Genomic DNA, 12647 nt, shown 5'->3' with positions numbered 1-12647 from the left:
TCTTTTTCTGGTGTTATACATTACCTTGTGTAAGATGTATTAAATGGGCTCTCACTTAGCTGCACTGTGATTTATTAGTTTTCCAGATGTATTAGTGCCCAAGTTTAACAAGGGTCAATTTTATCTTGTCATAAGCATATAAAATGACACATGGCTCAAGACAGAGGAACAGACATGGCATATTTTCTAGGGTTTGTCAGATCACCAGGGAGGTGAGGACATACATCTCTAGGTGGTCTGTCTGTCAGCAGCTTCAAACCCCACTGCATCTCTGTTGCACGTTGTGTAAACACAGCTTCTTTGCTCTGGCAAAAATCCAACAATCTGAAATCCTTGTGCAGAAATGTTTTTCCCTCAAGATGTGATCAGACTGAAAATTACTGTAGCCAGTAGTGAGTCAGGATTTCCTTTACTAAGGCTGATACATTATTCACTGTTCATGAAGTTCATTACTCAGCTTCTTAATTGCATATGTTTTCTGTCAATTCTGGGTTATGCATGCTACAGATTTCCTGGGACACGCTTTGCCATTGAATTCACCTATCCCAGCCCCACTCTCCTGAACACAGCCTTCTGCCTCTCCTTTCTGCTCATATAATCACACTGAGGAAAACAGAAAGGAAGATAAATATGCTCCCTATCCCTACGTCCCCTCAAATTGGCAAAATGCCTCTTAAAGCCAAATGGCTTTAGGGCTGTCAGCTATTTGGGATGATAGGCTACAATGAATTATTTTACGCAGCACTCACCACAGTCCTGTGGAGTATGAATTATTGTTATCATGTGCAATTTACAGACAAAGACACTGAGGCTTGGAAAAGTTAACTGACGTGGTCTTGTAGCTAATAAACCTAGGCTGCCTGACCCCACGAGCTTCTGCCTTGGCTCTCAACCACTGTGCTGTGTTGGCTCATGGCGAGGCTGGACACCTCCTAGAGATGAAGGTGAGTCCCAGAATTGGAAAGCAAGACCACAGGACAGAGAAGGTGGCCACGGGCAGGCACTGTTTCCACTTCCTGAGCTCCCCGACCATTCAAGGCTCTAGGTTCCTATCTCCTGCTCTCAACACTGAGGACCAAAAGTTGGGTCCAGGAGGTTGTGTGGCTCAAGGGAGTTATCCTCATGGGAGTCCTCACCCCTTAACCAGTGCCTTTCAGCTCCTGGAGGGCAAGGGCCAGTCATGAGGATCAGCAATAGCATCCAGACTAGGGGCAGCTTCCTCACAGACTGGCAATTCCCTACATTCCAATTTGCACTGAATTTGATAAAACAATACGTGGGTTCCATGCAGCTTATTTATAGTGAGTCAGAAGTTCCTGCCAGTACATACTACGTAAAGTAGGGTGGAGCCTTTATGTTTTCACTTAAAATGTCACGTTCTGTCTGGCCCATTCATTGTGCAGCTTCACACAGTAACCTGCATTCTGCCCAGCCAGAGTCCTTGACATCTTCCCGGCTGCAGCTCTGGGAGAAGAAGAAACAGAATGGGGCTGGCTGCCTCTCCTCCGGCTGCCCTCTGCTCCAGCTTGTCAGGAGCCTGCTCTCTCATCCCCAAGGCCTCCAAGTATAAAATCTCTACTCTTCAAGGAAGCCAAAATGAATTCTGTCTTGTTCAAAGGTGTACGAAGAACACTGCAACAATTTTAGCCAACTCTGGACCTGTGCATCTCACCTCCAGATCCTCCCTGTAACTGTGGCAGCTCTCTCCTGGCTCAGCCTGTTTTGATTTTCTGATTCCCTCCACGGTGGTGACCATTCTGTATGGCAGTGACCTTGTTTGCTTCTAAAATCCCTCCTGACATCCCTGACTACCACTAATTTCTGGCCTCCCAGGCTTCAGGATCCCTGTCCCCACCTCACTATCCCTACCAGAGTCTTACAAGGCTCAGTGAATTCACCTACCTGGACCCACACAGACCACCTGCCTTCATCTAGGAAAACTCATATCTGTGCCACAGTTTGGGGATGGGGAATCTGTTGCTAGCCCCAAACTCGAGAATATCAACATCATTTCCTTTCCTTTTCTTAAACGTTCAGCAAACATTCATAGAGCCCTTGTTAGTCATTAGAGACACAAAAATGAGAAGATTTGATGCACGTCTGAGCCAATACAAGGAAATAAATGAAATGCCAGGTTCACAGATTGATGTGGCCAGGCCTTCAGCTTACAGTCCAGCAGTGAAGGCTCCCCATGGAATCAGGTGGGTCTGAAAAAATGAAAAAATGAAATGCCAGGTTCACAGATTGACGTGGCCAGGCCTTCAGCTTACAGTCCAGCAGTGAAGGCTCCCCATGGAATCAGGTGGGTCTGTCTTTGATTCAGCCACGTCCTCTCCAAGTGAATATGATCTTTTTTAAAAACAAAAAAAACTAAATAGATTTGTGCCTATCAGGTGGATGGAAGAGAGGCTGAGAGAACAAACACAGAAACACCGGTGTCCCTAGGCAGGTGGCCTCCTCCTGAAAGCAGAAGCAAAGCCCCTAGTTAGTCCTCTTAGGCAGCTGAGAACCAGGGCTTTGGAGAAACAGCCTTCTCTTTCCTAAAGACTCCCGCATCAGCAGGCCTTCTGCAGCCTCCTGGTGCACACTCCTCCTCGGAAAGGCCAGGGAAACTGCCAACTTCCAGAAGACATATCTCCAGGGACCAGAGGATACCCTCTAACCGCCAAACATTTACACAACACCCTCCGTGCCGCCCTTCCCATGAACCAGGTTCTTGTTCACAGGACACGAGTGGGTGCTCTTTAAGTGCTATTAATAGAACCATGATTTAAACAGACCCCTATGCTCTGCCCAGAGGGCTCTTCTTAGACTCGAAGGCTCACCTCGGTCGTCCCTCCCTGTTCAGTCTTCCCGGCCTGCCTGTGGTTACGAAGCCCAGTGCTGGACGCGGCCAGTGACCTCTGGGTGTCCTCCTTCCTCATAACCACGCCCATCACTCAGCCATTACTCCCCACGTGGCCTTGGTACAATAATAGGATTTCTGTGTCAACTTGTGGACACAAGACAATACCCACTTTTTTGGTTCCTCTCCGGGACGCACTCATGGAGAGAGATGCTAACCCAAAGCAGGTTATCATTAGTAAGGAAAGTCTGCAAGTTTATATTTAGTNCCCTTGTTAGTCATTAGAGACACAAAAATGAGAAGATTTGATGCACGTCTGAGCCAATACAAAAAAAATGAAAAAATGAAATGCCAGGTTCACAGATTGACGTGGCCAGGCCTTCAGCTTACAGTCCAGCAGTGAAGGCTCCCCATGGAATCAGGTGGGTCTGTCTTTGATTCAGCCACGTCCTCTCCAAGTGAATATGATCTTTTTTAAAAACAAAAAAAACTAAATAGATTTGTGCCTATCAGGTGGATGGAAGAGAGGCTGAGAGAACAAACACAGAAACACCGGTGTCCCTAGGCAGGTGGCCTCCTCCTGAAAGCAGAAGCAAAGCCCCTAGTTAGTCCTCTTAGGCAGCTGAGAACCAGGGCTTTGGAGAAACAGCCTTCTCTTTCCTAAAGACTCCCGCATCAGCAGGCCTTCTGCAGCCTCCTGGTGCACACTCCTCCTCGGAAAGGCCAGGGAAACTGCCAACTTCCAGAAGACATATCTCCAGGGACCAGAGGATACCCTCTAACCGCCAAACATTTACACAACACCCTCCGTGCCGCCCTTCCCATGAACCAGGTTCTTGTTCACAGGACACGAGTGGGTGCTCTTTAAGTGCTATTAATAGAACCATGATTTAAACAGACCCCTATGCTCTGCCCAGAGGGCTCTTCTTAGACTCGAAGGCTCACCTCGGTCGTCCCTCCCTGTTCAGTCTTCCCGGCCTGCCTGTGGTTACGAAGCCCAGTGCTGGACGCGGCCAGTGACCTCTGGGTGTCCTCCTTCCTCATAACCACGCCCATCACTCAGCCATTACTCCCCACGTGGCCTTGGTACAATAATAGGATTTCTGTGTCAACTTGTGGACACAAGACAATACCCACTTTTTTGGTTCCTCTCCGGGACGCACTCATGGAGAGAGATGCTAACCCAAAGCAGGTTATCATTAGTAAGGAAAGTCTGCAAGTTTATATTTAGTGTTCAAAAAATTTCTTAAGCCGTAAATGTTTTCTATTCACAGCATACTGCTGCTGTGTGGATGAATTTGAAACTCGCGGGGTGGACGTGAGCGGCGCGGAGCAGAGGAGGCGGCCCTCGTGGAACCCTTTCCTCTCCACTCCCCCTGCCGCCCCACCCCCTTGCATGCTTTTTTTTTTACTCCTCATAAAACATAGGGCATGGCATTTTTATGTATGAGTTTGTTGCATTTACTAGAATTTTCTTTGACACACACCCAGATAGAGGCTCTAGGGGGAGGGACACAGCAGTCTGCGCATGTTTTGCATTTCCCATACTCCACAGTCTCTTCTCAAGGACTTTCAGGCTGCATCTGGCAATCGGTGCCTGGGAGCTCTTTCTTGGTACTTCCTCTCCTATAGGACTTCCCTGGAATGCACTGAATTGTTCCTTATTTCCTGGACAAGAGATGAAGCCCAGAGAAAGGAGAGGCACAAACCAGATGGAAGTGACATAGAAAAGCAAGGTCACCAGGAGATCTAGCAGTCACGTCAGGTGGCCAGAGTCAGCCATGACCACAATAGCTAGGTTAACGGACAAAGCAAAAGAACACTCATGTGCACACACTCATGCACACATACCCAAGAGCCTGTGAAATGTTCCATTTCTTGAATGCTTATTCAAGTGTTCAGACACTTGAAATTTTACAAATGTTAAAACAAACCCAAAGGGCCAAAGAACAAAGTGGGTTTTATTTGGTTCTTCCTTAATGGAAAACATTTGTTCCTCTGGCTTCATGAGGAAAACAATGTGTTTCCAATTTCAAACCATCACCCTCAGTACTGATGAACACAGGCTGGGGGCCACGGGGAGCTATCCTTTCAAGGTGCTGGCACGTGGCCTCTTCCTCCAAGAAAGAACTTCTGAATGCAGTGGAGTAAAGCTTGAAATCTACACGAACCCAAGGCTTGCAGAATGAAGGAAGCAAGTAAGTGCTAAGTTTCTGCATCCCAAAGGCAAGAAGACCTACCCCCACCCGGGGAGTTGGTCTGTCCAAAGGACCCCACCTTCCCAAGTACTTCCCCACTGGCTTGCCACTGCCCTCAACAGTCCCATCACTAGAGTCACTCACAAAAGCACAGACCCTGTGGCTGAAAGAGACATAAGACACCACCACTTAATCACTTCTTCCAGGTAAAGCTTCATTTCCAAAAGGTCCCTATCAAAATGCATATGTCAATACATTAACATTTGGCAATGGATGGGCTCATCAATTTGGGTATAGTTAACATTGGAAAGCATACGATAGATCCATCTGTAAAGAAGAGGAACTGGGAAAGGTACAGAACGTGGGTGCTGGGGAAACCCTATTTCCTCATCCTCAGGGTTCTATGAGGAGTCTTTCAACCCCTCTCTCCTCCCTATAGGAGATGGGTTGATTTATCTAATTGGCAGGGCAGCAGGAGTGGGATTAATGTGTTAGAGACGCACAATGACGCAAAAGCACAGACCCTGTGGCTGAAAGAGACATAAGACACCACCACTTAATCACTTCTTCCAGGTAAAGCTTCATTTCCAAAAGGTCCCTATCAAAATGCATATGTCAATACATTAACATTCGGCAATGGATGGGCTCATCAATTTGGGTATAGTTAACATTGGAAAGCATATGATAGATCCATCTGTAAAGAAGAGGAACTGGGAAAGGTACAGAACGTGGGTGCTGGGGAAACCCTATTTCCTCATCCTCAGGGTTCTATGAGGAGTCTTTCAACCCCTCTTTCCTCCCTATAGGAGATGGGTTGATTTATCTAATTGGCAGGGCAGCAGGAGTGGGATTAATGTGTTAGAGACGCACAATGACGGCCTCACTCCCTGTCCTTTCCTGATGCTGAGTGGGTGTGAGCAGCACGTGGCTCTCCTGGCACTGGCTAAATGAGGTTCTGCCCTGAGGCCCCAACCACCCCTCAGGGGGAGCCTAGGCAGGCCCAGGGGACAGGTATTGGGAATCTCATTTTGGTTGGTCCAGCTCTGCTGTCACCAAAGCTGTTATTTCGATCCCCATCTGGGGACTGTATTCTATTTTTCAACTGGTTCCATATTCAGAGGAGAACAGGATTATGACTATGGTGTTCTTCAATGCCAATGACGGGGTCTCTGTGGGATGCTGCTGGGAGCGGCCAAGGTCAGCTGAAAGGCAGTGTGAAGATACTGAGCATTAAGAGTTAAACTTGAAGCCACCTTTGTGACCTGGGACCAACCACAGATACACACTCACGGCTTTGTCTTTCCCAGCTTCCAGCAGAGCATGCAAGCGGCTAACTTCACTCACAGTCACCTCAAAAGTCAGTGTCTCAACCCAGCTGATGGCAGCGGCTATGGACTGTTCAGTCACAGGAGTAGCATCTTCCTGCCATTTCACAGGCTCTTGAGAAACCCTGAAAGGAATCGCATGCAGTGGTCACTGGGCAGTGATCGATGCCCCTGGAGGAATGTCAACCCATGGTCTCACAGCCATGAGCCTGAGCCACCTGATGCTGCCAGGGGTGAGAGACAAAGCAAGCGCAGCCGCCACCCCCCTGAAGCTCCCGACAGAGTGGGCAGACTGTGGAAGACACAGCACCATGACCCTGCATGAGCTGTATGTACTCACTAGGAAAGCAATGTTTACATGGGAACAAAACCCCTCAAAAATGCAAACATTACCAAGTGCTTTAAAAATATTGAGAGAAGTTAGTTTCATACGTAACTGTCTTCTATTATAAACTGATTTATAAGATTTGCGGTATGAAGATTTACAAATCAGCAGCTAATTTTATTACTCTAACATTTTATTTCTAATTCTTTCATGACATTGTTTTCAATTGTCCTGAAAGTTTCCCATCACTTACGTTTTTTTTTGGATCAAAAATAGTATTGTTTTTAGTTCATCAGAGCATTAGTCTTTAAATCCTGAGAAAATTTGGTTGAACCATTTAGTCTGGGCTTGGAAACAACTGATGGAAACCCCCAACCCCACCCCCTGCTAAAAGAGCCACTTGAATTTATCTCTGTGTTTTTAACTGCAAATAAATTGACCTGATTGCCCTTCATAGCCGACTTCCAGAGGCCGAGTGGCACACGCTTGTGTCCCCTCTGTGTGGCGTCTCTGGGTAGAGAATCTGGCTGAGTGGCATATGTGCTATAGCAAACATTTCCAAGAAAGCAAAAGCTTTGCACACTTAAGCACTTAATTCCTTCAGTAAAATACCTATAACAAATAGGAATCTGGGATAGAACATGATTAGCCATGGTCCCTAAACATGTCCTCTATTTAGCCGTAAGGATTTGATTTTAAAAAGAAAAAATCAATTAGGTAGACCCCCCTGTATCCAGATGTTTCTCATCACGGAGGTGCAACTGCTATTCCAGATGAGAAGTTAGTGCTGAGGTCCAAATTCTCTTGGACCCAGAAACATGTCCTCTATTTAGCCGTAAGGATTTGATTTTAAAAAGAAAAAATCAATTAGGTAGATCCCCCTGTATCCAGATGTTTCTCATCACGGAGGTGCAACTGCTATTCCAGATGAGAAGTTAGTGCTGAGGTCCAAATTCTCTTGGACCCAAGAATCCATAAATAATTGATTGTCAAAACTCTGAAATACAGGAAATCCTCTAAAGCTAGCCACCTGTTGTTCTGATTAAAGGGGTCAACTTACAGGGAAGATCAACTTGGGTTGCAAATTCAGCCTGGAAAAACAGTAAAATTTGTGACCTTTGAATTCATTACCCAAGCAAAAATCTAAAATAAGTGAAGAGATTTATGGCCTTAAGAATATATTCTATATAACTCATATCTCTATATTTTGACTTCCCATACATTAAATAAATATGCTTCTAAATCTCTCAATGTGAAAACTAAGATGCCCTGTGCAAAGCAGAAAAGAGATTCCTAAAATGTATTTATTGTGGATTTTCTGCTGAAATTGCATGTTCTAGGAAATTACAACATAATACCCCCTCCCCGACCATAGAGCTAACTGTATTAGCTATGCTATTTACCTCCAGATATGTGCAAATTACTAGAAGTTTCACTGAAATACCCTCTTCCGATGGCTACTCACTGTATGATATTGAACTTGGTTATGTGAGCCACCTGCTCCTGGAGGACCATGATTAGCGCGTCTTGGCACAAATTAACCTCCCCCTCCAGAATGCCACCAAAATCCAGCACTATGGTGATGCACTGTTCCAAGATGACACCAAAAATCTGCCGGCTTCTGCTGGTGAGCCATTCCATCCGCTGCTTGTAGCTCTCCACGGCTTGTGTTAAACATTCCACAAACTGATAGATCAGTTCTGACTTAGCTGTCAGCTTAATGAAAACGAAAGTAAAACACAAAAGCAATAAAATAGCACCAAAATAAGTTATCTGAACCACAATGCTGCCATGAAGAACTGTGCATTAATAACAATTTTGTAAATGACTCTCCAAACCCTGCCTAAGCCAGGAGGAAGTGTTCCAGTCTCTCAACTGAAAACCCCTCAGCTGATTCCCCGCAGAAAGAGGATGATGTGATCTATTCAAAACACAGCGCTCTTTCAAAAAATGTTTCCAGGCTGCATTTTATCTTTACAGTTACAAATTATCTTTATCAGAAAATGGCAAAGGGTGCTTTTAAGAAATTAGGTAGAAGAAAAGAAAGGCCAGCAAAGGCAGATGGAAAAAAATCGGTCTCACTAAAAAGTTTTTCCAAGTACAACATTCCAAACATTTTTCTGAAAATGCTTCTAACCATGCAGCACATCTGCCTGGTTTCATGGAAAACCACCCCAATTGGTCATCCTCCTGCTCATGATGTTCATCCTTGTGTACTCCGATTTTCAGGCCAAGCTCCCCGGAGTCACCTGCTCACCCATGGCTGCCACCAAGACCTCTAAGCGTTGCCCCAAAAGGTGACAGAGACTTGTGGGCAATTTCTTATAAGCACAAATAAATCATCCTTTGCATGGACCAAGCACAGCTGTGCAAGGCCAGGGAGGGTCCAGGGAGGCAGAAGACATAGAAAAGGAATAAGAAAAAATTTTGCTATATTCTGCGACAAATCAATTTTTAAAAGAAGATCTGGTACTTTCTTAAACTTTAACCACCCCCAAATACCTGAGGTGTTAAGGAAAATGTGCATTCTGAACACACACATAATTCCACATTTTCATGCCCTACTCCTTGAGCCCCTTTCCCTCCCCTGCCCATGTGTCTCTCAAGTGCCAGCATCACTTCTCTACTGTTTCTCATGCTCCTTAAGGTGGGATTCCTAACCCCCTCACCAGCCATCACAGCACGTGCTGCAACACAGAAACCAGGAAGGAGCAGATCACAGGAGGTGACTCAGATGGTAAAGAGAGATGTTTTTAATAGTTCTGTAGTGATTTTAATGTGGTTCAGATAAAAAATATACATAGCACACCAAACTCAAGATTCCATGGATATTACTGCTAGGATCGGGCTTAGTTTAAAAAATAATTTAAATTTTTTAAATATTAGGAAACGAAAGCCCAGGTGGTACATGATTGTACATTAACATGAATGGGTATGAGGGAACACGTGTCTCCAACGGACTGTGAGCTCCACATGGTGGGCTGGCATCTGCACCAGGCCCAACACACGTGGGGCACAAGAGTCACATGTCGAATTGCTGGGCACAAAGGACTCCAGCTATATATGCTGCTCACTCGTTCTCCTCTTCTACCTGCAAAAGCTGCCCCTGTGCCTAGTGCTTCTGTTGGGTCATGGCAGCTTGCTCTACTCAGCTAATCTCTGCAATATTGCTTTTTATCTCTTCATTTTTAAGGCAAAATAAAGTGCTGTATGCACAGGTTTTCGTCCCTGGTCAAGGGCCTACTGTACTAATCTCTTAACAGGTCAAGGACTTCCTTCTCTAGCTTCTTGGCCGTGACCTTCATCACTCTAGCACTGCCAAAAGAAAAGCTCCAGCCTAAGAAGTCCTCAGCTTAGCTGCATCTGTGCCACGCAGCACAGGCCTCTCCACACAGCAACCTCCCTGATGGGACCTCAGCAGCATGCCACAGGATGTGTCCTTCAAGGGAACCCCAACTTACATTGTAGACTCTGCCATCTTCTGCTCTACAGAGCTGTGGAAACAGGCCATCAGCATACCGAGAAGCCACAAGTCTCCCCAGAGATGTCACATAATCTGTATTTTTATTTAAAAAAAAATCAAAATGGTGCATTATCACAGCTTCTCATTTTTCTTTCAAAATGTTTTTCTCTGACACTATTCAAATTAGATCCCCAGAGACACCAACAGTTTGTGATGCTTTGTATTCTGTTCTAAATCAGGAAGCATTTTCAGGTGCTATGATAAATGTAACTGTTTATGACGTGTAATCTTTTAATGCATGAGTGAATAGGGAGGAAAAACAGGTTCATTCACTGGATTCCTGGTTCTTTTGTTCAGAATGATTAACGCAGAGGTTAAAAACAAACAAACAACAAAAAAGATGACATACAAATTGTATTTAATTCCTAAAAACTTTTACTCAGAACTTGTACTTAGTTTTCAGAATTTTAAAAATTCTACTTAGATATTACTTTTGTTCAGAATGATTAACGCAGAGGTTAAAAACAAACAAACAACAAAAAAGATGACATAGAAATTGTATTTAATTCCTAAAAACTTTTACTCAGAACTTGTACTTAGTTTTCAGAATTTTAAAAATTCTACTTAGATATTATGTTTTTCTCTCAAGTGGGGTTTTATGAACAAATGCATGAAATGAAGCAAACAAGTAATAGATTCAGAATAGTCATACAGAAGGTCAGAACCACAAGGTTTTCTTCCCATCTGATTATATGCTCAGCTGTTCAAAGATCCACTGCACAAGCACTTCCTGAGCTGAGCACCCACTCACTCTGTGCCAGGCACAGCACTCACAGGAAGGGAAGAACTCACGGGAAGTGTTGCCGAAACATGTTCTTACTCCTTCACGGAACTACCAGAAGGCTACAGAGGGGCTTCAAAGACTAACTAGGACCTAGCAGGACAGAGATGAGGTAAGGCTTCACAGAGATGTTTTTATTATGATAATTACTTCATTATGGTGGTGGTGGTGGTGATTATAATTATTACTAAGTCTCTAGGTGGGAGAGAGAACGGGGATACTCACGGTTCCAGTATTCCTTTCCTCAGCCTTTGTAGGGAGGCCAGATAACAGCCTACTTTGGAAACGCTGAAAGGTCAGGGCTGAATCTTATAGCCTCCCTGGCACTCTTGGCCCCAAATCACAAGAGGTGATAAAATTCACAAATCTTGAAGTCCAACTTTTGTAATTATAAAGAGTAAAGAATGAATCTTTGAATTCCATCAATAATAACCCCACTCGACAAACCTCTTAAACTCTAAAATCTCTATTTTCAAGAGTTCAGCTTTGTAATAGACATTGAGAGAGTGACTTCAAGTCCTCAGCAGCATGCTCTCTTTACCTAAGACATTTATCTGGAGTGAGGAAAGGGGCTGTTTTCTGAGGATTGAAGGAGATAAGTCTATGAAAGGCTCAATAAGCTGTGTTGTCAATTGAAATGCAAGGCATTATGAGTTTTGCATCCAGTGACAGGGGAGTATATTTAACTGGCTAACCTTCACACAGAAAACAATGATAAACTCTGGGCAAAATCCAAAAGCAGCCATTTGAAGGCATTAGAGACCAATCAAAAACAGGCAGAAACTGGAATGGCATTCATCCTCAGAAGGAAGACATGACTGGTGAGATCTGTTTGTATTTAGCATGGGAGAGAGGGTTTGGAGTCTGAATCCAGCCTAGTTAACTGCCTGCATCTCTCCATGCATCAACTGATAAATGGATAAGCAAATTGTGTTATATTCATACAATGAAATATATGTCCATAAAAAAGGAATAAAGCACCGGTCCATGCCACAACATGGATGAACCTTAAAAAATGTTACGCTAAGTGAAAGAAGCCACTCACAAAGGACCATGTATTATAAATTCCATTTACATGAAACATCCAGAACAAGCAGATCTATAGCAACAGAAAGTAGATTGCTTACATCTTGGGGGTAGTTGTGGAAGGAGGAGAGCTAAGGAGTACAGGATTTCTTCTTGAGGTGATGAAAATATTCTAAAGCTGACTGTGGTAATGATTGCACATACTTGTGAATATACTAAAAACTATTGAATTGTATACTTTAAATGGGTGAATGGCATAGTATGTAAATTATATCTCAATAGAGATGCCATTAAAGACATGTCAATTTTTTAAAAAAGAATTTTTAAAAAATCAGCTCTGGGCCGGCCCGGTGGCGCACTGGAGAGTTGTTGGGCATAACTTTGCGCGCATGCGCCCTGACGCGCACGGGCGCCAGTTCATGCGCTCCGCGGCCACCATTTCACTAGCGCTCAACGGCATGTAGCTGCCAGCCTCGCCCTTCCGGGTCCCAGTGATTCAGCAACTTTAGTTCCGTATTCACGTAAAGCCTCCCCACCACCTCACCCTATCCTTTTAAGCCCTTCTTATTGGCTCTTTGCTTGATCTCTCATATCAAAACCCGCCCTGCCCTTTTTCCCTATATA

At 44.5% G+C, this 12647-nt stretch overlaps 1 protein-coding gene across 1 annotated transcript in view; it reads right to left on the bottom strand.

The window, feature by feature from the left end:
* LOC103608770 (von Willebrand factor A domain-containing protein 3B-like) overlaps positions 1–12647 on the bottom strand; it is a 47120-nt gene that overhangs the window by 11498 nt on the left and 22975 nt on the right. The window contains exons 3-5 of the mRNA XM_008593167.1: positions 10155–10249; positions 8159–8409; positions 6334–6493 (exon numbers count right to left, since the gene is read on the bottom strand). Of these exons, the coding sequence (XP_008591389.1) occupies positions 6334–6493; positions 8159–8409; positions 10155–10249 (506 nt within the window). The remainder of the gene's footprint in view (positions 1–6333; positions 6494–8158; positions 8410–10154; positions 10250–12647) is intronic.

Source organism: Galeopterus variegatus, unplaced genomic scaffold, assembly GCF_000696425.1.
Source record: "Galeopterus variegatus unplaced genomic scaffold, G_variegatus-3.0.2 Scaffold8806, whole genome shotgun sequence".
Lineage (NCBI taxonomy): Eukaryota > Metazoa > Chordata > Mammalia > Dermoptera > Cynocephalidae > Galeopterus > Galeopterus variegatus.
Note: the sequence above shows the minus strand (reverse complement) of the source record. Positions and strands in the feature narration are given on the sequence as shown.